Here is a 26,328-nt window from a genome sequence, read left to right as displayed (position 1 = left end):
ATATCGATTGATTATTATTTGAAAGCCAGCTTCATTGTTAGTGACGTTGATTCCATAGATATTGTGTGAATAAAATTGCATTTCTGAGTAACGTTTCTACAGGAAACCTGATTTTTTGGAAGCATTCTTTACACTTTTAGAAATGCAGTAATTGTAGGATGAATGACTAATTAAAGTAAAACCAAGAATATTGTAGTGACCAGATGATCTACTTTTCCTTATAATATGTATTCATGATAACCTAATTTTATTTAAAGGCTATTTACTTTATCAATATAACGCTGACATTGAAACAGTTGCCTTATATAGGATATTAAATATCTTCTCTTAACAATTGTTTTATTCAGTACATAAATACACGTATACACTTCAATGAGCAAGTGAGAGTATAGCGAATAACGTCATCATGGTTTTATAATTTTGGTTTAGGGCAGCGAGGAGTAGTTCCCGGTTTGTGTGGGTACACACCACAAGCCAACCTATCCTTGCCACACGCTCCCCATAACTCGTACAGGAAGTAGGAAGTAGTCCTGTAAACTTAAAAGACACTGCACAATAAAAAAAAATAACATATTACTTCTCTGCATCAACTGAGCACTTCTTTTTTATGACTCGTCTCTGAGTTCTGATGGATAATTACATCAAAACTTACTGTGCAGTGTACTGTTGTCCGGGTGTTTGGTGTCTGTACAAAGGTTAATATTGGTAACACATATAACGATAAACAACACGGATTCTAGTATTTTTCAGCTCGTTCCATCCTGCAAAAATAACATTAGAAATAGAGCTGCCTCGACATTTCAAGAGTAGTTATATAAGCCAATGATTCTCATTAAATCATGTCATTTTAGTAATATCAATGTTGTTTAGGACTTCTAATTGTGAATTCAAAGCCCTATCGTCGAATTTAATTGAATAAACTTGGACTCCAACACTGCACGCGAAAGTTTTGTTGAGCTGAGTCTTATTACAAAGCCAGAACAATGTAAACAAAGCTGATTGACATAATGACAGATCCCTTCATCTTTTATCCTCGAGCTCTTTTCTTTAATATGTTTTCACAGGAATACTTAATATATATATATACAAATAGTTTATCCATTTATTTCATCCTTGAGTTTTCTTTTTCAGACTTCCACAGGAATCTCTGTCACATCCACCCCATCCACCGTGTAGTCTGTGATGGCGCCCTCAGCTAACAATGGCTTGTTTGCCTCCACTTTCAATGTATGCATAAATGACTTGACGACTGCCCAGGTGTAGAGGGAGATGATAAAGTGTGTGATGGAGAAGAGAAGGTGCGGGAGTGTGGTGAAGGGCAGTGGCACCAGTAGGAAAGCCAGGATGACAATGTTGTGCACACCCGTGAAGGCGACCCACCCCTTCAGCAGCGGCACAGAGTCCTGCATGAACGATAACATTAAGTGTTGGGTGTACAGAGGAGGTCCGCAGCCTACAGTACATTACACGATACTACATTACATGGTGTGGACAGATACTGAAAAATCTAGATATTTATTTGAAATATATCACATCAAATCAAGTGATAGAATCTGTATGAATGTTTCCGAAATAGTTTTACCAAATTGAATATCCAGAGCAAAACAGAATAAAAGTATTTCAAAAGTAATATTCATTTGTGGTCAGTGAAACTAATAAGAATAATTTCACTTTTAGTTCATCAAAAAGTCACACTAATATCTTGACGAGAATTACATTATCTCTCAGAAATTAATATATCTTTTAACTCTGTATCACCTCATTACTTGGAATAATTAAAAGAAGATAACCAGGGAACAAATTCTCTGAGGCTTGTTTGAGTGATTATCCTCTTGACTGGTTGAAGATGGGAGAATGCAGGTAACTGGTTAAATACAACACAAAAACAACTCCTAAAGTGGCATCAAAAGTATTCTGTGACTATTAATTGAACACTTCTTAGCACCAGTTTGAGCACAAAATTAATGTAGAAAATCTATTGAAGAATATTTTGTCTGGGTTCCAACATAAAATATAGATATGATAACATTTACGTAAGACCTCACGAGACCCCTTTACACTGCACAATTGGCCATGCGGGTACAGGTGACGCCATTTGTACACAGTTTCCACATATTTGAACCCAAACAAAACGGCTAAAAACGTCCCCTGGCAGCACTAAGCCCCTTTTCCCCATCACCTACCCCCGCCACTGTGTCAAAACCTACGACTGTTGTATCTTGGCGCGAAATGTCAACATTCTTGAGTCTTATTTAGTTTTTAAAGCTTCTGTCTAATATGGTTTGCTTGCTGGTCAACACAAAGAGCTAGTCATATTCTCTCTGCTCTTCGCTAAATATTAAACTTTATATTGTTCGCTTCTGATCATATAATTAAGCTTGTGAAGAGATGAAACCTATGTACAGTAGTGATCCATCTAATAATATCATTTTATTTCACGTTTAGCATTGGAATCATGAGTTATGAGGTGAAAGAAGATTATTAGGGAATGAAGAAAAGTGGTGAAACTGAAATACAGCAGGACTAGAAAGAATCTGGGCTCAACCAGATCGCTTCATCTTATCTATTGTTTTTTATCTTTGTTTTGCTCCCTCGGGTCGTCAGACCTTTGTAGTATTGGTTTATTTATATGGTGCTGCTTATTGTACAGGGCAGTGGCGGCTCGTGCATAGGGCTGCAGAGCTGCAGTCCCCCCAGACACTCACTGCCAGGCGTATGATTCCTTTAGAGAGACAGCTGAATAATACACTACCAACAAATATCTCATTTTATATGTTATTTAATTATTTTCAATACGTTGCTAAGTGAATTTTCATTAAAATCAGACCAAAATTTAAGTTACTTTCATAGTTGCTGTCAATGCTGTACGATTCATGTCTGTTATTAATTGGCGCCGCCGCCGCACTTGAAGCAGCTCAGTCTCGTACAACGTGTGGACGGTGTGGTTAAATCGTGCTTTCTTTAATTACCCTTTGACAATGGAAAATCGAGTGAAGTATTTGCAAAACATAAACTTTTCCCAGCTGACATTAAATGAAAAGACTGAAATCAAAGCAAGAGGAAGACCTACACCAGTTTTATCCATTCAACAGAACAGTACAAGCAGGAACAAAGAATATACACGCCAGTTTAACATCAGTGTTTATCAGAAATGTGAATGGCTCTGTGGTTGTGACGAGGCAAATACTTTATTCTGCTTTCCATGCTTATTGTTTGGTGGGGACTCGGCATGGACGAAAAGTGGTGTGACTGACTTGAGGCATTTGCCACAGAAAATAGTGAAACATGAGCGGTCAGCCAAACATATGAATAACATGATTAATTTATCGTTGCCCTGGGAATTCGTGGACATCAACTACAACTCATACCTGAGGTAGGTCAAATTTGTGTATCCTACTGTTGTGTGAGGCTTGCAGTCCCTCCATTTTATTTTTCACGAGCCGCCACTGGTACAGGGTGTCCATAAATGATTACCCTGATTAAAACGTGAGAGTATGCTGTTTTAGGGTAATCAATTATGGACACCCTGTACTTCTTACTTTGTATTTATATTTTTTTTAGCTGTGGTGGAGTTAGTGAATCCTCCCAGGTCCTTGTGTGGCTGAGAGGGTAGTCACATTTTTATTTTATTTTATTTTTTATTTTTTGCTAATGTATTAGTTAAATGTTAGTTGTATTAGTGTAGGGAGGAGAGGCCTGCCAGGTTCTTAGTGGAGCTGGTAGGTCACTCATCTTTTATTCTCTCTATTAATGTTTTATGTGTATATTGGGGCAGGAGATGGTTCAGTTCCTTTCTTTCTGGTGATTTAAACCAACCATGTTCTTGGATTTCTTCATTATCTATATTATTTATCCAGTTTTGGTAAGTTTCTGTGTTGAGTTCAGTCACTAGTTTTCTGGCTATCTATTCTACAAGAAGCTAACTATAATTATTGCAGTACAGTGTCATTAATTATATAAATGGTTTTCTCTGATTAGACTGTTAGTTTTACGTCTTATTTATTGGATTTGAAACTAATTCTTGATTTTTTAATGTTCCTAAATGATCTAAATCAAAGCAAGATATTTCTTCTGAATCATGTGGAATTCAGCGACCTTGTAAATGTTTAAGCTACGACAGGAAGGTCTTCATATTATTGTCAGTGACTCAACGCCATGAGCTGGCTCCTCTGTTTATCTCTATTTATAACATTCCTTGTACCCTCAGGATAAAGACAAAACGGTTAGGTTAAGTTAGGTTAATGGTTGCGACAGTGCAAATATCCCGGTAGACACAACCCCAGTTCGGTAGACCGCATACTATGGAGCAGGGCCGGATTAACCATGAGGCACTTGAGGCACTGGCCTCAGGCCTCCAGACTCTTAGGGGCCCCCAGATTCTAAGGATAAAAATATTTAGCTATACATGCAATTAAATGGTCAATTAGTAAGTAAGCCATTAACTATTTCGTACTTAATGTGTCCAATTGGATCATACATATACATTTTAGTGACTCGGTAGTGGCGTGTGGCAACTGTTAGTCTGTTCGACAACAGTAGCTGACGACACTCAGCTGACCCGGGACTCCATTGTGACGTACGGACGGTACGGTGCCAGACTTTCGTATAGGAGGACCATTTCAGGCAAACAATGATGTATATAACTTCAGTAATAAGTTATGAATGATCAAAGAATTATGTGAAGTGCAAAATAATGGATAATTTGGAAGGGAAATATGAGGAACGGGTATGTTTATATTGGATTATGTGGCAGGATGGATCACCTGGTCAGCTAACCATCTGGACAAGAAAAGTAGGTCGAATTAACCATGAATTAGCAAAGCAAGTTGATGTTGAATGTAAGTACTGGAAGTCTGTTGTACATCGAGTTACAAGGGTTATTGTATTTCTTTCCGAGAGAGGATTAGCATTTTGGGGAGAAAATGAAACAGTTGGCTCTTCCAAAAATGGTAATTTCCTTGGTATACTCGAACTACTGGCTCAGTATGACCCTTTTTTTTGTCAACTCATATAAAGACACATGCAAACAAGGGTAAAGGGCACACTTCTTATCTGTCATCAACAATATGCGAGGAATTAATGTCATTAATGGGTGCAGAGGTAATGAAATCAATTGTTCTCTCAGCGAAATACTTTAGCCTTTCCGTTGATTTGACACCAGATATTAGCCACTGTGACCAACTCACAATAATTATCCGCTATGTGACTGGAAATAGTCCGGTTGAAAGGTTAAAGACATTCCTTGATAACAAAGGTCACACTGGACGTGGTTTAGCTGAAACAGTCTTTGAATACTTGAAAGGTCTGGGAATTGATATTGCAAATTGTCGTGGGCAAACCTATGACAATGCTGCCAACATGACTGGTGTATATAATGGCATGCAAGCTGCAGTACGTGAAGTAAGTCCTCTGGCAGTCTTAGTGCCATGTTGTGCACACTCTCTTAACTTAGTCGGACAGACTGCTGTGAACTGCTTCACTGGAGCAGTCAAATATTTTGATTTGGTAAAAAAATCTGTCTTTCTCAGCTTCAGCAAATAGATGGCAAAAACTTTCAGGTGTGCTGAAAGAACAGCATCTTATTGTCGTAAAGCGGCTGGCAGATACACGTTGGTCTGTACACTGTGATGGTACACATGCTCTACTGTGTGGCTATAAATGTGTATGGGAAGTTCTTGGCACCATTGGTGAAGACATCACTCAAAATGCTGAAACACGGGTTACTGCAAAAGGACTTGCAGATGTGTTTGCCAAGCTTGAGACTGCAATCATGACCGAAGTTTGGGATTGCATTCTTACTCGTTTCAGTGCTACAAGCAAATCTTTACAGGATGACCGCATGGATTTGAATACTGCTGTCAAAGACCTTAAGTCATTGAAATCATTTGTTTTGTCTCTTCGAGATCGTTTTGGTGAATTTGAAGAATCAGGGGTGAAGAGGAGTAACAACAGTAACTATCAGTCTGAGGTTACGAGGGTTCAGCAGCGAAATCGCAGACTGGACTATTGAAACAGTTCTGTCTCCACGGGACAAGTTTAAGGTCAACACATACATTCCTATTTTGGATCAGCTTGTTACTTTATTAGATCAAAGTGTAGAGGCCTACCAACTTCTGAGTCAAAGATTCAATTTTTTGTCTAAAATTGGCTCAGATGACAGCAGTCCTGAAGCCATCCGTAAAGGCGCGCAGGAACTTGTCTGTGCACTCTGAAGATTTTGAGGCATCGCTCGGTGATGAACTAGTATAACTCACAATTTGTTTTACTGTGCCAAGATGAAAAAACACAAGAAGAATCAAATGAGTTGTTTATGTGTCGTATTATCAAAGATAAAGGACTGTCATCAACGTTTCCGGATGCAGAGATCATGCTGAGAATCTTTCTGTCATTAATGGTGTATAATTCAAGCGGAGAACGAACTTTCTCGAAGTTGAAGCTTACAAAAAATGAATTTCGTTCAGCAATGTCCCAGCCTCGTCTCCAATTTCTGTCTCTTATGAGCATTGAATTTTATATTTTGCGGAAGCTTAATTTTGATGATATCATTGATGAATTTTCAAGAAAGAAAGCTAGAAAGGTGGGTTGTTCAAGTTGCCAATAGTTGTGCATTTTGATTTTTGAATAAACAATAGTAACAATCAATTTAGTTATTTTTTGTTCTTGTTATTTATATATACCTTTAGGGTAGGGGGGCCCCCAAGCTGATCTGTGCCTCAGGCCCCTATTAAGCTTAATACGGCACTGCTATGGCGCACAGAGAGAGGAAAGAACATTTCACCGAAGATTTTATAGTTAAGAGGTAAGACGAATTAGTACCAATGAAAAGATTCCGTTATTTTAAGAGTTTAACTCCCATAGTATTAAACACCTTCCTTCGTCGATGGAGATTGTCGAGTTCATAAACATAGTATTGAAAAAAAAATATGAGTCCCAAAGGACACCGCACTAAAGCGCTTGGCGGCGAGGTGTGGCGGTAACACGAACTAATAATATTGGAATTTGATGGTGTTGCCGGTGGCTCTTCGTCAAAACGATCGTATTTTTTTGTATTAATGGATCTTTTCTATTAATAAAATTACTGAAAAAGAAAAATCTCAGTAGTTTTATAAACTATTTTACACTGTTGTCTTTATGGTCAGTATTATAAACTTTTCAAGAAACTTCTACCCGCCCACCTCACTTTAAAGTTGAAAAAGCCACAAGTTCTGAAAACTGTCAGGGTTAAACTTTTTTTTTCTGGAGTGAGAGTTGTGAACTCTTGGAACAATCTGCCAAAGAGTGTTGTGACGGCACCAAGTGTGAGCTTATTCAACACCAAACTTGACCAACACTGGCGCAGGTACAGATACATTTTGGAGCCAGTACATGCCTTGTACAGCACCTACCAACAATGCATAATGGTTGCCCCTCGTGTAACGAGGATGGCCGGCCCAAGGGCCACCTAGACGTGAATTTGTTTAAGCTGTAGAAGCTGTCGCCAACACAACAACCACACCCTGAGTTAACGAGTTACATGACCCAGAGTCAAGGAATAGTCCGAGAAGATCGGACAACTCGCCAACTGCACTGGCTAACCATTACCCCGGAACACAATCCGCAAATCGATTAACATCCAGATCCCCAATTATTGCTGGGTAGACAGAGGCAAATGGCGTAAAAAACTTGCCCATAGTTTCACCGTGCCTGGGGATCGAACCCGAGTCCATCCGCTTGCGAGGCGGGCATGCTGATGTAATGCTTAACAGAGAAGTGAATGACCGCCCAAATGCTATTAGTTATGAAGTAAGCACCTTTAAGATCGTTCCAAAAGTTTACATTTCTCACTCCAAAAAAGTTTGCCCTGATAGTTTCCTGAACGAGTGGCTTCTTCAACCTTAGATTGTGATCTCTGTCTTCCTGGTTTCTCTGGTTAGGAGGTTTCGTTTCGTCAGTTTTTTGCGTGTTTTTACCTCACAATTTCCTTCTATTTCAAATCCCTGCTCACTGTGCAACCAATATTGTTGTTGTTGTAGGAGTCATATCTCCACAACTACTCATTCCCGACGGAAATGAAGGTCAAATTTGTATGAAACACGATAAAATACATTATATAAACCTAGTTTCCAAAGTAATTTCCGTGCATGGAAACTTCTAAATATTTATCCTGCTCTATCTAAGTTATCCCGACCATCTCGCCAACCTTCCACAAAAGACTCTCTTTGGGGCGTGGCTTCATAAAAGTGTTGCAGATCTCTTGAAACTGAATGTCCCAATCACCCCAGACGAACCTATTAATGCCATTCCTCCTTGGCTGGATATATCAGTTCCTATTAATTACACTCCTGTTGGTAGTAAGCAAATGTTAAACACCAATGTGGTGAGATGTGTCACACTAGAAACTATTAACAGACACATAGAGAGTATTAAATCAAGTGAATGTTATGCTTTTACTGATGGTTCTGTGCAGACAAACACAGGTAGAACAGGCTGTGCAATTGTAATATATAAAGAAAAAGAGATGATAGTGTCAAACAAACAAAGGCTGAACAACTGGGCCAGCACAGCACAAACTGAACTAACTGGAATCTACTTAGCCACAGACTACCTCAAAGAAAATGGAGGTGGGGTGATATTCTGTGACTCTCAAAGTGCTTTGAAATCAATGAACAGCCCGTCAGGCTCTATGTCTAAAGTTGCATGTGATATTAAAAGGAATGTGATAACTGCCAATGAGAACAACTTTCGTATCGAATTTGTGTGGATTCCGTCCCATGTTGGAATCAGGTATCATGACCGTGCTGATAGACTGGCCAATGAGGCATGTAAGAAAGAAAATGTTGACCGTGACCTTGGCCTGTCCAATGCTGTAATTAAAAACATTCAAGTCAGAATCATGAACTCTGATCTAGAAGAAGTGAGAAATGCAGAGAGACCTGACAGTTGTAGCATTAGTAAATATGACAAATTTTGTGACAAGAGGTGCCGGTATGGCCAGCATAAGGACAGAACCAGACATTGTGATGTAGTCGTGGCCAGAATTAGGCTAGGATACAGACACATCTAGCAAGTTAGTAACGCTGTACCCATACCGGAACACTCAGCATGTAAGCTTTGTGATAAACCTTTAAAGCATACACTTGAACACTATATTATTGAATGTGACACTGTCAAAGACTTCAGGCCACCTGACTTATTGTATCTTGAACTTTGTAATTACTTCATTGAATGAGGTGTGCTTGAGGACATTCTTGCTGTTTATCCCAAATTTGCTAGCCCACACTGATTAGTCTTCAATTAGAATATGACTCCAGTGTATGTGATCCACTGACCTATATATACTGCTAATGAATATGATGTATTTCCTTCTTTGTGTACGAACCTCTGTCCTGTATGGTAATGAAGAGTGACATTACCCACATGAATCTGACCGACGTATATGTATGTATGTGTGTATATGTGCATGTATGTGTGCATATGTATATATATATGTACATGTATATGTGTATGTATATGTGTATATGTATGTATATGTGTATGTGTGTGTGTACATATATGTATATGTACTGTCAATGAATATGATGCATCTCTTTGTGTACGAACCTCTGTCCTGCATGGCAGTGAACAGTGACATTACCCATATGAATCTGACCTCTATACATTTATAGCTGTTAATGAATATGATGTATTTCGTTGTGTATGAACCTCTGTCCTGCGTGGCAGTGAGAAGTGATACCACCCTCAGTGTCAAGACCTGACTGAATTACTCAGAATAGGCAAACTGTACTACAAGCTCTGCCAATAAATTTGTTAAACTAAACTACAGTACCCTGGGCTGGAATTCTTAAAATTAATCGAGCCAAAGTTCACTGGAATGACATCGTGACCAAACTTTTTGATAATTTTATGAATAAAATGAGCACATTTAAGATAATTTATTCAACGTTTTAGCTGCCCTGTCTTTACCAAGCTTACGAGTAGGACGACCCACACTGAGGGGAAGGGTGGGGCGCGGTTTGCTACTATCGATGAAGGAACGACTCCTACTTGCTGGTTCTTCGTGGAAGGCGGAAAGAATTGTTTATACTATAGTCGAAAGTACGTTTTTTCTGAAAAGTATCTATCTACTGTGTATATCTATCCTACTTAATATAGGGTTTGTTTACCTTGATGGCGCCAAGCACAACGCAGAGGGAGAGGATACAGTAAACGCTGCAGTAGGAGATGAACACACCGGCCACCATCAACACTGTGGGAGCAACATGCCTTGTAAACACTGTACGCCTTATTGTTGCTAGTGAAGCGTTTCATAAATACAAAGATACAGAGTGGAGGATAGCAGGACAGTGTGTGGCAGTGTTACTGATACAGATGAACGTACAAACATTTAATTATAATAAATGAAAATAACGTACTCCATTCAACATCGTAGGAGCCGCTTTACAATTGGAGAGTTCAAAATAAATGAGTTAAAGAATTCTATAAACAAACAGCAAATTGTTAGCAACAAGAAACAAGTAAAAGAAATGTTGGTAGACTGAAATAAAGGACCAAAAATACAGAGGATGAATCTCCTACCTGATTTCGGATCAATTTTTCTCCAGTAAGTGGATGGAGCTTTGCACATATAAGCCTGACATAAGTGTTCAGTCTTTTAAGTATCACAAGTTTATATAAGTTTTCCTACCAGTTTCGAAGTCAAATCAAAGAAAATAACTAGTGTTTAGGGCAAACTTCACTATATCAATATCAATCTTGCTCTAGAGTCCGTGGTCAATAATTGGCCCGGGAATATATTAAAACAATTATTGTTTTATTATATTCTGTATATTTATGCTCATATCTTACCAAATAAAAATTATAGCATCATAGGGGAATACTCTGGAACGGGGGCGCGGATTAACCACCTATTTTAGATTTTTTTGGTTGTTGAAGATAACGTTTTTACCTTCAGTGTGCTGTATTACCAAAGATTTAAATGACACATTAGACCACTTTCACACAAGGAATATAGTACAAACATCAAAATATGTTTTAATTTACAATACTGGAGGGAGGAAGTGTTTCTTTTATCTTCGGGTGATACTGGTAGGCCCCAGGAGCCCCTGCCAGATGACCCACATAGTTGACATTGAAGGTGGTGACGCTGACGTATATAGGTGTTTAGGTCTGACCACTGACTGGTAAGAATGTGAGAAATCCTCCACATATATTTCTTTTCTCACCTCCTCTAAATCTTCGAATGTTTGCGTATGTGAGTGTGTGTGTGTGTGTGTGTGTGTGTGTGTGTGTGTGTGTGTGTGTGTGGCAGGGGTCAGGTCGGAAGTAGGAAGGCCACGGACAAGAGAAAGTCACACACCATTCATTTGTCACGAGGAGCGAGAGGATCGTGGATACATCAACACACGACCCCTCACTAACCAAAAATACTTTCCGACTCACTCTACTTGAAATAATGCTCATGTGGGGGGCTTAAATATACACAAAAATACACAGAAGAGGCTTTGTATACGCAGCTCCTCTTCCCCTTCCTCTTCCTCCTCCTCTTCCCCCTGATCCTTCACATACGCCGAGGGTTATTTATAAGGTCCGTGAGTATGTGGGGAATGTTATGGCGGAAACTACAAATGGGAGGGAGAATGGGAAGGTAGTCAGCAGGACATTCATCACTCGTGTGTGTGTGTGTGTGTGTGTGTATCGCGACATGAGACATAACGCAAGGGGGTGTAGGATTGCCTGTGTGTGTGTGCTTGAGTGTGTGTTTGTGTGTGTGTGTATGTGTGTGTGTGTGTCACAGTATCTGTCATCCAGTAAAAAATGTTCTAGTAATTTGGCACACTTGTTCTGTGGGTTGTCAAGCAAACCAATTTGTCTAATGTCTTCTTTACTTGTACTGCGCACATCATTGTCATTCCTAAAAACCCATTTAATTCATTTTACGCTATATAACATTCAAATCCACCGCGCTTGTAGAACTTCAGAAAACGAGAAACATTGATAAAGGATAACTCACCTACTCAATGTTACTAGACCATGTGTTGTATTGTACCCAGGTACAGTTATATCATATTAATTGTATGTATTCATAGCATTAAGGAGAACTCAGGGTATCCATAAGATGAGAGCAATGATCTGGAAAAAGGATAAATGTATCAGAACTATGTGAGGTGTTGGAAGTGACCCAGAAACTATACTTGAAAGGAAATATCTTGTATGCGTCGGTATGAACTTAATACACCTCGTATCCTCACGTGACATATAACCACGACAGGTACAGTGATCAGAGAATCTTATGTCTGTGTTCAAATAGTGCAATGTGTGAGAGGAGGATCCCTCATTACAGTCTTAAGTGAAGTTGATACACCCCCGCCATGATCATTCAGCCTTTGTTTTAAGGCACGTCATGTACCCGCCTCGGGTGTGCCGCGTTGATATTATAACCCAATGAATTTACCCACGAACTAGCAAACCAAGGCCTTACCTTAGTGTGTAATTTAGGATTAAAATATGTGTTTATACGGCATGAGTGACAATATACCGAAAAGTGTTCTGGTGAGAACCGTAAGAAATAAAAGTAAAAATTAAAGATTGGAAACTGTAGGCCTTCGCGGTGACGAGCGGCGGGGCACTGCCCTCAGTCCCTTTCGTTCTACCGTCACCTCAGGTCAGTGTCCTATCGGGCTATATCCCGCCCTATAATTAAGGCTTATATAGAAGTTATGACAGTTTAAAGCTTTGCCTGATGTATAAGTGTAATAGTAATGTGTTAGGGGGTGTGATAACCGCCCGTCAGGCAATATTTCTGAGTCCCTTTCGTTCTACCGTCACCTCAGGTTCCATGAGGTCGGAGTGCCTTGCTGCCCGGCAGCCATTATCCCTATGAGCGTCCAAACAGGTGGTGACTACTCCCAGCTATGTCAATCCACTGTGAACCAGTGGATTTCCAGCACCCCTCTCCAAATGAGTAGTAACAAATAAGGAGACCGTGAGAAACTCTGCGGTCGTCACTTGGAGCGACCTATAATACCAGGCGTAGAAATAGTACTGGTATGTCTCTGGGTGAAGCCCTCGTCTTTACCCACCGAGGGCGGTGTGCGAACGAGGTGCCTGTTGTGCATACCTGAAAGTTACAAGGAGTCCCATACCTGAAGGGGTGGAGTGTAACATGTGTGTTGAGATGGTGCTACTATGTATGATAACCGACGGTGCTATATTCCATACAGGTGGAGCAGTCTGATGTGTTAAGGGATAGTGTAAGAAGGAATGACCGAGGTAAGGTGGTCACAGATTGTTATGCAATAACTATGTGGATGACACGCCATTAATGTAAGACGTCTGGTGCCCATCTGGGTAACCAACATTTTCGTTGTTCTTCTGAGGAAGACCAATTCATTTGTATGTTTTTTACCAGTAAGCTTTATAAGGAATAAATTAATTAAGACATGTTATGGTTTCACCCTTCTTTCCCCTTATCGATCTGGTCAATGGAAAACCTAACCCAATGCCTAGTCCACTCTGCATGCTACCTAATGAGCTACATGCTGTCCAGAGGGGGTCTGGTGGCAGCGACCCTTAGAAATTAAGATTCGAGTTAAGTATTTACCCTTAGTATTAGTGACCCCCAGTCTGGCAGTATATACTGAACCCAGCAGCATAGTGATAACTCCAACTTATTCACAGCGAGACAAAATTTATTTGACTTTTACAGGCGTTATTTACTGTAGGTTAGGACGTAATGAGCTGTAATCATTCAAGTAGAACGAGACCGATATTTTGTTTGATTTTGCGCCTTTTTATAAAATAGTGAGTAAAAAAAATACACCAAGGCTCCTGGATATACATCTGTTTTTCTGTAGGATAATACGATAATCGCGTTTTATAAGTTAGCACAACCCATAAGTTTTAGAAACTTACAAATACAATATCCGGTGATCCGACATAAAAAAAAAGCTTGCAATGTTTCTGTCAGAGTGCAATTAATTATGTATGAAAAGTCAAAGGATTTCAACTAGAGTAGGAAGATGTTATTCCACTTGAGTGATCCACTTAAATGAGGTTAACGAGTCTCTGTTTTCTGTTATCGTTCCTCGGCTCTGACCTAGAAGTGAGGCGACCTGCTGCTGAACCCGCCAAAACAACTCATCAACTGCCGGAGATAAACGCCACCCAACTGTTAAAACACCTGTGTAGTGAGCCAGGGAGAAGGGCCGAGGAGGTTTCCTTGCAACTTTTTGTAGAGAATGCCTGTGGTTCCTAAAATCCAACCCTTAATTAGGGACACAGCTTATAAAAATAAAAATAAAATAAAATAAAACACCAGACGATTAAGGACATGGTGGAAAACCTGCATTTTCCACAAGAGTGATCTGGTGCAAATTACTGTGCTGTTAGTCCTTCATCTAACATTTCATTCATGCTTGGTGATATTAGTCACTGCTAAAAGTTGGCCTCGGCATGAAAGACCCCAGGGAAATTTCGCCAAATAATAGACCTCAAAACCTCGTCATAATAGTAAGACGACCAGTAGCTTTGGTCAGGAAAAATTTAAACAAACATCCACCCCCTCTTCCTCAGGATCCGAGCTGTATATGCCCATTATAACCGATAATTACTTTGCTGTCACTCGGAATCGAGTATGACGATCATCCAGCTATGATACAATGATATGAGTTCTTAGGGATGTCACCAAGGTTGGTGATTTTTAAGGTGACTAAAGAGGTCGGTCGATACGGGATCGACAGAGTCGTTCACAGATGTTGCACATGCGGGAGGGGCGGCGGCAGTCTCTTTCCGGCGTTGGCGCTTGTCTGCCTCGGTTTGCAGGGATAACTCGAAAGTATTGACACCTTCTCGTGTGGTGATCCTCCAAGCGTTACGGTGTGCAGCAATCGTCTCCCAGGTGCGGGGGTCGATTTGGCACTTTTTCAGGTTTGTCTTAAGACTATCCTTATACCTTTTCAGCTGCCCGCCAGCGTTATGTTTACTATTCGTTAGATGACTGTAAAGTAGCTGTTTTGGCCGATAATTACAACTCGCCTCGCTGCCTCCTTCCGTCCCCGGGTGCAGCAAGATGTGTCATGTAAACTCCCCGTAAGAGAGATAAACAATAAAGATAATTAGTTACCATCTCCCTCCAGCACAGTGTTGACACACACAAGAACTGTTCCTAACTTCAGTCATCTCACATGTCTATTTTCTTTTGTCTGACGTCTTGGATTCTTAATGTGATCTCACATATCTTACATCACTCTTCCATGTCCTTTCCGTGTCTCTCTTCTACTCATTCTCTACATGTTAAAATCCATACATGGATCTACATATATGCCCTATCACAAGCTCTCGGTTCTAAATCCTTCAATAATATTAATATTATTATGTATTATTCAGTACTTCACTACAAAAACATTTTCATGAATATATATGTATGTATAGCAGTATAGGCTACAGTGTGTCTAATTTGCTCATATCTCAACGCTTGAGCAATGCAGGTTTCTTCATTAATCTTACAATGTCAGTGATCAAAATAAATAATATAACAATTAACGTCAAGTGACCATCAAAAAATAATACGTTTCGGTAGTGTGGCTTGTCAACACAAAGTTCCCGATCTTTAATTTTTAATTTTAAGTGAGAACAGACCTCCCAGTCATCCACAAACATCAACATGTGTTGGGTCTATAAATGTACCACGCCTTTAGTTTGACATAAGTGCTTGTCATGTCTGTTTTTATCCGAGTAATGACATTAACACGTGATTACTGGAAATCTTTTCCACCTGCTGATAACTCGAGTACAAAAGTAACTTTAATTGTTTTATCTGCGTCTCTTTGCTCTTAAATTATGATATCCATTCTGTTCAAGCGAGTTAACACATTATTTACGCCCTTCTAACATTGGAACGCAATTTTACAAGTCTGTTCGTTCAGCGTTAGCTCACCCAGCTGGTAAAAATAGTCTACAGCAGGAATGGTGTGTTTACACTACGAAGGGGAAGTACACGAAGCGCAGAGGGATGCGCGCAAGATTAGTTAAATCCATTATCCAAGGTTAATGCTATTTCAATCACTCAGTGAATCATTCTTCTTATTCAGATATGTCTGCTGGTAGTTTAAGACACAAGATATTCATTTGTTTATCACTTGCGTATCTCTACACTAATGCTGATGCATTAGCCAAGGGACGAGGGTCTTAAAATACACATTGCCTACAGACCTCCGTTGTGTCTATTCAATTTCGCTGTCTTGGTCGTCCTCCAATATAATTATGACTACAAGGTTGCATTACCTCAGTCTGTAGTTATGTTTTGTGTCACTTCTTAAGAGACTGTGGGTTACACCTCTATATAACACACACATAAAAGACAGGCTCCTGTACAATAGTTTAACCACAAAAAGATGTATTTCTTCTATACTTAATGCAACACATCAGGGAGTGAGATCCACTTACATTTCTCCTTGTCGTTTATCCCCAACACCTCCGTCTCCGGCCCAGGCAGCCACGGGCAGCTGAAGTTGACATCGGTACCACTGTTGCTGCTGTTGTTACCAATGTCCTCAGTGACAGGCATGATGCTGGCACTGTCCTCAGGCACGCTGACATTATTGACATTATACTCAGGAACGCTGACCTTACTGGCACTATACTCAGGCACGTTGACTTTACTGGCACTATACTCAGGCACGCTGACATTACTGGCACTATACTCAGGCACGCTGACATTACTGGCACTATGCTCAGACACGCTGACAATACTGACACTATACTCAGGCACATTGACATTACTGGCACTATACTCAGGCACGCTGACATTACTGGCACTATACTCAGGCACGCTGACATTACTGGCACTATACTCAGGCACGCTGACATTACTGGCACTATACTCAGGCACGCTGACATTACTGACACTATACTCAGGCACGCTGACATTACTGGCACTATACTCAGGCACGCTGACATTACTGACACTATCCACGAGTACGCTGGCATTCTCGACAACACTACCGGCCTCGAGGGCGAGAGTGTCATTCGACTGGTAGAGGTTAGTGGTGACGGGGCACTCCACCAGCATCATCACCCCAGCCGCCACCATCAACGCCTGCCATATCTGGAAGATGGGGGAGGCCATGAAGGAGAGAGAGAGAGATGGTCTCCCTCACTTACAAAACATATACAATGAAACGATGAAAGATGAGAGAGATTGACAGAGATACAACATATAATCTCCCTCACTGACAAATCAATACCGTGAAACAGTGTTGATTTATATTTGTAAAGTCATACCATAAAACAGAAACTAAAGAGACAGGACTTATTTATCAGTTGGGAGGTGTTGCTACGCCATAAACAGGTCCAGTTACAACACTTTACACTCGCACAGTAACTTACCATTAACATACATGCATTATTCAGCCGGGTTTAGGACATGGATCTGGTCAAGTACCAGCTACCACAATACCATAATATCAGGATTATTAAGAGTGTCCAGAGGCGGTAGTAGATTAAGATGATACCAAAGATAGACGTAGCAATACCACAGGTTACCAATGAAGTGCTGGAGATGATGAATAAGTTACTGGTATAAATGTGGTGAATACGAGATGTGAGATTTGTTAGGTACCACACAGAGTTGGACTTAGTGGTTATGTTCTCACGCAACAGAGCACCAAGAGGTTGTTGATGTTACTGGTACTAAAGAGGGTCAGGCACCACAAACGGGGTCTTTTACATGTGAAAAGTGGGTCCCGTAGGCATGACTGCCCGTTAGCGACAGTGTGGACACAGCGCACTGTATACTAAGCCTTAGGTACACAAGGAGGCAGCATGGCCGGTACTGCACTAGACCCCCTTAATTTCCCTGAATTGTACACTTGGGTACCCATTTACAGCTGGGTGAATTGGGTACACCTGGAAATCGAACCACCGAACCTGGAACAGGAGGCGAGCGCTGTATCCACTCAACCACCGCACTCCTACACTTAAGGAAATAATATGATACCAGACACACCGAGTAACAAATACAATACCAGGAAGGGAATACAATTGGTACTGGTTAGTATACCGAGAGACGCCATATATGTACCACACACACACAGGAACACCTACCAGCGAAACAGTGCCAATGGTACATGCGCCCGTCTTGAGGGACCACCGCACACAGCAGTTGTCCGTAGACCAGTAGTCGAGGTTGGCTCTTGTGTCCATGTACATTGTTGGTTGATGGGCACAGCAAGAAGTTCACACCCTCCACATTTAAACCAACACCTTCTTCTCCTTGTCTTCCTCTTCCTCCTTCAGACACTTCTCTGAATCTCTTAAAGGAGTCCACAGGAAGCAGGAACCTCTCTTAGATGTTCATTACGATCTTTAACTTATAGCTCTAAAAATCAGTTCGCAGTGCCGCGATTCAATTGCTGTGTCGAGCGCAAGATGGCTGACTTATCTATGGGTTCCATCCATCGCCTCAAGTAATGATAAACAGGTTTTTGAGTGTCATTGTTTCACTGGTATACTATTTCACTGCATCAGTTTCAATGTTTCACTGTATCACCTCCGACACACTAATGAAGAGGTCCTACACTTCCCTTTCTTCTCTCAGATATTTGATGGTACAATATCTCGCCTTTATCTTATAAACAACAACGCATCACGAAACGTTAGTTCACATACATGACAGATATGTTTACAGCTTATCTTCGTAGTAAATGTTGATGGTGGTGTGGGTATACAGTGTGTCCGTCCCCCTCACCTGCTCGTCTGTGCTATCAGGTAACTCTCCATTAGCTCAAGAATTATTGTAAGTTATCCCTGTCTCTGTAAATGTATAGATAAAAGTAGGACAATTATATAAGTTTTATATATAATTGTGTAAAAAAGTTCTTCATATTATTTAATGCAGAAAAATAAATATATACATCAAATAAAATGCACATGTCAATGAATACATAACATTATAAAGGATACGATAAAACTGAAAGTCTCTTACGACAAAAAGTGAAGAGTGGAAGTTGCATAAGAGTGTTGACGTAGGAGGATCTCTCAGCCAAGAGATGCAAACACGAGGCTCTGGCCAAGACACAAACGTTAAAACACTGTAAACAAATATCGGAGGTGAATTTTCCCAATGTGTGTTTGCACCTTTAAACAAGATACCAGTGACCTCATCTTACTGTAAACAAAGTGGAGCCTCCTCCCGTGTCATGGGTCTTACTGTTTCTTATGTGAATTTTATTTTAGATTAAGTGGAGACATGAGATCATTTTTAACTCGCTACAAAGAAGGTCAAAGTGACATTGAATTTACCCCAGCTTGATGTTCTCCTTTATCCTCGGTGAGCGATGAAGCATTTAAAGCAAGTGTCTTTGGAAGTCCGGACTCTGAAGCTGACGATGTAAACAAACATGGCAGAGCAAGATTTACAGCTTCCTCGTGACTTAGTCCTTAGTGGATGCTCCTGCCACCTCGCCTGTGAGCACGTTTCGGCCTTAAATGTTCAATCAAACGTTTTTATCTCGAACGTTTAACTTTGACTGTTGTGTTTTTGAAAGTTTATTTCTCATACGTTTTTGGCCTCAAACGTTGCCTAAAATTACCTTCCTGTATAATTTAATCTTACCGAACCTTTTTAACCCAAAACGTTCATGGAGGAAAAATTCCACCATCTTTGCTCACCGAGACTCCCTCCGCCGCTGCACGATAAAAATCTGTTGCATAAACGCAACATGAAGCGTATGCTAGCAAGAGATACCCTGGTTCTTGGCCAACACGGTGCCTTCCTTTTCATTTACCAGGTGAATGATTGCTACTTTGTCGGGAGTGACGTTCAGTGGAGCCTCTGTGAAGCTGTTAATCTGAAATCGTGACCACCATAGATGGGAGGGCGTCCTGGGCAATGATTTATAAGTGGAGAACAAGTGTTGAGGAAGGAACAGCTTCGAGTGGCTGTTGGTTACTACAGGAGGTGCAGTTGTTTTGAGTTGAGTCAGAGTGAAGTTTGTTGCATGTACAGAGTATTGTATTTGTGTGTTATTATTATTAGTAGTATGTACAGTATGTATGTACAGTATGTATGTATGTATGTATGTATGTATGTATGTATGTATGTATGTATGTATGTATGTATGTTATTACTATCATCGTCTTATAGGGGATAATTTTGTAATTTTTTTTAAGGGGATTAGTCCAATCAGGCATAGGTCACTGACCCACATCAGGGCCTGGGGGCCGAAAATATAATAATAATAATAATAATAATAATAATAATAATAACTATTATTATTATTATTATTATTATTATTATTATTATTATTATTATTATTATTATTATTAATGTTATTATTATAATAATTTATAAAATTAATAACAAAATAATAAAAAAATAAAATAAAATGATATTAATAATATTAATACTTAAATACTAAAACGAAAAATAAATCAAGAGTGAGAAACGATATACACTATGTATGTTGTGTTGTCAAAGTAAGAGAAACAATTGAGACCCTGCAATTGTGTGTAAATGAGGCGGAAAGTCAGATCAGCAACCTGGGACTTAGTCACAATTTTTGTGATGCCATATGGCAGCAGGGTCTACCATTAGACACATTATGGGCCCTGGGGTTGATAAAAATGTGTGTAGTGTGACGCAGAGCCTCCACATTAGCAAGACACACCTGCCTGTGTGACCTTAGTTTATATTATTGTTTCACTCATTGGTTTAAGAACACCTGTTTCCTGTCACTTGGGTCGTGTTCAGCTTACCTTCCCTGTCACTCATGAGTTCATTACAGAGGAATATCAACAGGTAATGACAAAAGCACACAAAATAATATTATTTTCTTTGAAGTATAGCACATTAAAGGTACAACACTACGATACAGTACATTACAGGTACAGCACTAAGATACAGTACATTACAGGTACAACACTAAGATACAGTACATTACAGGTACAGCACTAAGTACAGTACATTACAGGTACAACACTAAGATACAGTACATTACAGGTACAGCACTAAGATACAGTACATTACAGGTACAACACTAAGATACAGTACATTACAGGTACAGCACTAAGATACAGTACATTACAGGTACAACACTAAGATACAGTACATTACAGGTACAGCACTAAGTACAGTACATTACAGGTACAACACTAAGATACAGTACATTACAGGTACAACACTAAGATACAGTACATTACAGGTACAGCACTAAGATACAGTACATTACAGGTACAGCACTAAGGTACAGTACATTACAGGTACAACACTAAGATACAGTACATTACAGGTACAACACTAAGATACAGTACATTACAGGTACAGCACTAAGATACAGTACATTACAGGTACAGCACTAAGATACAGTACATTACAGGTACAGCACTAAGATAAGCACATTACAGGTACAGCACAGATACAGGTACAGCACTAAGATACAGTACATTACAGGTACAGCACTAAGATATAGCATATTACAGGTAAGCACTAAGGTACAGCACATTAAAGGTACAACACTAAGATACAGTTACAGGTACAACACTAAGATACAGTACATTACAGGTACAGCACTAAGATACAGTACATTACAGGTACAGCACTAAGATACAGTACATTACAGGTACAGCACTAAGGTACAGTACATTACAGGTACAGCACTAAGGTACAGTACATTACAGGTACAGCACTAAGATACAGTACATTACAGGTACAGCACTAAGGTACAGTACATTACAGGTACAGCACTAAGATACAGTACATTACAGGTACAGCACTAACAGGTAAACACACACACACATTGAAAAGTAGAATTAAATAAGAACTTAACCCGATTTTAATTATTCTTTACCATTTCCATCACCATAAATTTTGTCTTGGTGGTTGCTAATCCCGTTTCACTCGCCCAGAAAAACCTCGGCGGGTATCCTTGAAAACCAAGGCTGGTGGGGGGAAGACAGTGCTATTGTTGTACTTTGGGTGTAGAGTGATCTTAGTTTTAGTGGTTTTACTGTTTGTTTTGTATTGGTTATATTGATGATATTATGATCATGATAATGGTGATGATAATAATAATAATAATAATAATAATATTAATACGAATATGAATATGAATAATAACCAGCTGATGTGTTATTTTACGGTACTCAAGTGTAAATAAAGGTCGGTGTCTTTCTTCAACATAATTGGCCAAGTCTTGGATTAAACTCTTGATAGCCTTTTTTGTATTCATTAAGAAATATATCCTTTTATCTATTATATCCAGTTACTTATGACTGTATTTTTACCTCTCAGATAGACTATAGTAATACAGTTACTACCAGACACTAAAACTGAAACAAAAAACTGAGCCTGAAGGCGTTTGTTATTGTAGCCAAATATTCTGGTGTCTTCCTCTTTTCTCCCAGCCAAGAAAACTTTTACAACGAGAGATAAAAAGAATGAAAGGGATAAAGACTATTGGCTTTGAGACACATGTGGTTGGCAGAGGAGCTATCTGCTGAAGACGTGTACACGGTATATTTACACACACTGGGAAACAAAAGAGCCACAGCGAGGTATTCTGGTGGTGGAGGCAACAACTGTGGCGTGAGGCATCTGACTCCCAGGAGCTGAGCCAGTTTATAGAAGCACTGTTGTTGATCATGTCTCAGGTTAAAGCACTGTTGTTCGTCTCAGGTTAAAGCACTGTTGTTCGTGTCTCAGGTTAAAGCACTGTTGTTCGTGTCTCAGGTTAAAGCACTGCTGTTCGTGTCTCAGGTTAAAGCACTGTTGTTCGTGTCTCAGGTTAAAACACTGCTGTTGGTGTCTCAAGTTAAAGCACCGTTGTTGGTGTCTCAGGTTAAAGCACTGCTGTTCGTGTCTCAGGTTAAAGCACTGCTGTTCGTGTCTCAGGTTAAAGCACTGTTGTTCGTGTCTCAGGTTAAAACACCGCTGTTCGTGTCTCAGGTTAAAGCACCGTTGTTCGTGTCTCAGGTTAAAGCACTGCTGTTCGTGTCTCAGGTTAAAGCACTGCTGTTCATTCCTCAGGTTAAAGCACTGTTGTTCGTGTCTCAGGTTAAAGCACTGTTGTTCGTGTCTCAGGTTAAAGCACTGCTGTTCGTGTCTCAGGTTAAAGCACTGTTGTTCGTGTCTCAGGTTAAAACACTGCTGTTGGTGTCTCAGGTTAAAGCACCGTTGTTCGTGTCTCAGGTTAAAGCACAGGTTGCTGTTCGTGTCTCAGGTTAAAGCACTGTCTCAGGTTTCGTGTCTCAGGTTAAAGCACCGTTGTTCGTGTCTCAGGTTAAAGCACTGCTGTTCGTGTCTCAGGTTAAAGCACCGTTGTTCGTGTCTCAGGTTAAAGCACCGTTGTTCGTGTCTCAGGTTAAAGCACCGTTGTTCGTGTCTCAGGTTAAAGCACTGCTGTTCATTCCTCAGGTTAAAGCACCTCCATTTTTTTATTATCGCCCCATTGAAATCGTTGTAGACCCATCGTTCACACTTTAATAAATCAGCGCTTATATTTACCTCACTGAAGAAGTATCACTTACAAATCTACGAGAATAGTGTGATTGAGAGAAACATTTGATACGATTTAAAGCCATGTTCAGAATATACATAAAACCTGTATACAAGAATATAGATATACTTACATAAAAATATGTTTTGAAGAAGGATCAAAGCCACTTCTTAGGTTGACATTTGATCATATCTTAGGTTCAAACACCCCCCTTTACGATGCTGTTACCACGTGGGAGTTACTTCACTTATACTTTAAAACTAAAAATGAACTTCTGTTTATATTTCTGAACAAAGTTTCTGATCCTGGGTGTGATTCTCCCCCACACGTCACCTTCACCACACCGCCTCCTTGTCTTCTTATTGCATCTGTCTTGAGAGGAGTAATAAAACACATCAGGCAGAGAATCATGTCATGGAGAGAATAATATAACGTGCAATGTGCTAAATTTAGTGATGGTGTGACACAAAGATTCACTGTATCATGGTTGTTAATGCAGGGACACGAGGCTGGGTGGTGGGTGGGTGTGTACGTATGTATGTGTGTGTGTGTATGTGTGTGTGTGTGTGTGTGTGTGTGTGTGTCAATAGTGTATGTAAACACACAGGAAGGTCTGTCTTACCGTGTTGGCCTGACATGTTCCTCACAGTGTGCAGCTCCTAATGTTATGTTATCTTGTGTCCACCTCACCACAGAACTTACCAGAGCAGCAGTCTGCCTCACTTGACATAAACAATTGATAAAAATTACGATAAAAAAGTATGTTTAACACAGTAGCCATTGTCATGACTCCCAGTAATACATGTTGCTGATATTCGTTTAAAGTTTCTCTCACAGATGTCTCTTGTTCCCGACACGGCAGCGAATATCATTATTATATTCATGGACCCAATATAATAAAATGTTGGCCTGCGGTGGACGTCACATTACTCAAGCAGTACCACGCTAATACATCATTTCCTTTGACGCCGAAGGGCATAAAACTGTCCCGAGACAGCTGCAAGCAGTAAGTCATGTAATGTGTCCGTCTGGGTGTGTGTCCGCATGCCTGAGCACGGACAGTGGGGCCCCACACTACCAACTCAACACCACTTGTTGACACACCCACCAAAAACACCGCTGCTCACGCCCCCACTCTCTCTCTCCTTCCCTCTCTCTCAGTCTCTTCAGGTGAGGGCATCGCCTGTGGTCATCTTCGGGAGGAAGAAGTGAAGGCGTGGTGACGCGGCCACACAGCACTGAGGTAGATGGCAGACTGGCCAAGTTGGTAGTGGTGGTGGTGAAGGAGGGTGTGTTAGATAGGTGGGGCCGTACCCTTAGTGTTCCCCCCATCACAGAGCTTGCCAACAACTACTGTGCCAAGCTTTCCTGCCCGTCGTCAGCTGTGGTGGTGGCGGTGGTGGTCGTAGTGGTGATGGAGTCCGTTACTATCAGGGGGCGGGGAGGAAGAGTGAGGGAGAGAAACATTGACTATGGGGAGTAAGGGGAGAGAGAGAGAGAAGTACAGCAGTAGGGAGGGAGAGTGAGGGAGAGAAACATTGACTATGGGGAGTAAGGGGAGAGAGAGAGAGAAGCACAGCAGGAGGAGAGGAGGGAGAGAAACATTGACTATGGGGGTAAGGGAGAGAGAGAGAAGCACAGCAGTAGGGAGGGAGAGTGAGGGAGAGAAACATTGACTATGGGGAGTAAGGGAGAGAGAGAGAGAAGTACAGCAGTAGGGAGGAAGAGTGAGGGAGAGAAACATTGACTATGGGGGAGTAAGGGGAGAGAGAGAGAGAAGCACAGCAGGAGGAAGAGTGAGGGAGAGAAACATTGACTATGGGGAGTAAGGGGAGAGAGAGAGAGAAGTACAGCAGTAGGGAGGAAGAGTGAGGGAGAGAAACATTGACTATGGGGAGTAAGGGGAGAGAGAGAGAGAAGTACAGCAGTAGGGAGGGAGAGTGAGGGAGAGAAACAGTAGCAGGGAGAAAGATACATTGAGCCCTCAGTATTTGTTTTCGTGGTGGACAAAATTATTATTTTGCTCTATCTGTCCACCATTTGCTCCTCTTCGGTTTTTTTTTAAATTTTATTTCCTGTTTCCTCTTGTTATTATATTTTGTCTTTAATGTTACTTAATATCTTCTACACACTCACACTCACACACACACACACACACATCTGATGCATCATGCAGACACACAAATATACACAGCCGATACATGCACAAGATACATACATATACGCATTAGACACACGTACACACAACCACTGACTAATGATCAATCAGTCTTCCTCATATATTATCATAACATTACGTATACTGTCACAATATTTATTATATACAACTAAATGTCACTCATATATCTCTGACAGCGTCTTTTGATAAATTTAAATATATGTTTTATATATTATAGGAATTTTAATATTCGAAATTTTCTGCCACAGCTCAGTAAACATAAAGTATTCAATCGCTCGAAAATAAAAATGAGTGGATCTGGACCGCCATCTCTTGACAGCGGGTAAAGTTATTCATTCAGTGGATCACCACATGGCGGCGGTGTTATCTCTCTTCCAAGATTTTCACAAAGCATCGTGTAACAATAGACTCTCTTGGTATCCTCCATATACTAACTTGAGAAGATTCTGCTCTAGCGTTGCTGAAATTATTGATGTGTCTATCAAGATTGAAAAGAAAATTGGAGTGACTTTGGTTCAGAGATTGAATAAAAAGAGAAAAAGAGACGATCGTGGTGTAGCGGAGCCATCAGATGGCTGCCGCCTCCAGCACCAACCCATGATAATGCGCCTTCCCTGCTGCGTGCCAGATACTCACTTTACTTCATCCTCTTTCACAGTACATCGTTCGAAATAAACA

The 26,328-nt window shown here is 40.4% G+C and overlaps 1 protein-coding gene across 5 annotated transcripts; it reads right to left on the bottom strand.

Annotated features, from left to right (window-relative positions):
• Positions 1-325: 325 nt before the first annotated feature.
• On the bottom strand, positions 326-24,738 carry LOC121867152. Of its 5 annotated transcripts, none has more exons than XM_042366906.1 (7): positions 24,580-24,738; positions 23,605-23,843; positions 18,962-19,067; positions 18,082-18,789; positions 16,423-17,083; positions 10,143-10,225; positions 326-1,403 (listed from the first exon to the last, which is right to left on the bottom strand). In XM_042366906.1, exons 4-7 carry the CDS (start codon positions 18,184-18,186, stop codon positions 1,128-1,130), a joined length of 1,125 nt encoding a protein of 374 aa, XP_042222840.1. In that variant the 5' UTR covers positions 18,187-18,789; positions 18,962-19,067; positions 23,605-23,843; positions 24,580-24,738; the 3' UTR covers positions 326-1,127. The 5 variants fall into 5 exon arrangements, with proteins under 5 accessions (XP_042222840.1, XP_042222839.1, XP_042222843.1 ...); XM_042366905.1 differs by having other exon boundaries at positions 18,962-19,041; XM_042366909.1 differs by having other exon boundaries at positions 18,962-19,041; positions 23,605-23,839.
• Positions 24,739-26,328: the final 1,590 nt, after the last annotated feature.

This window comes from Homarus americanus, unplaced genomic scaffold, assembly GCF_018991925.1.
Source record: "Homarus americanus isolate GMGI-L3 unplaced genomic scaffold, GMGI_Hamer_2.0 scaffold6317, whole genome shotgun sequence".
NCBI lineage: Eukaryota > Metazoa > Arthropoda > Malacostraca > Decapoda > Nephropidae > Homarus > Homarus americanus.
This window is presented reverse-complemented; position numbering and strand designations above follow the sequence as displayed.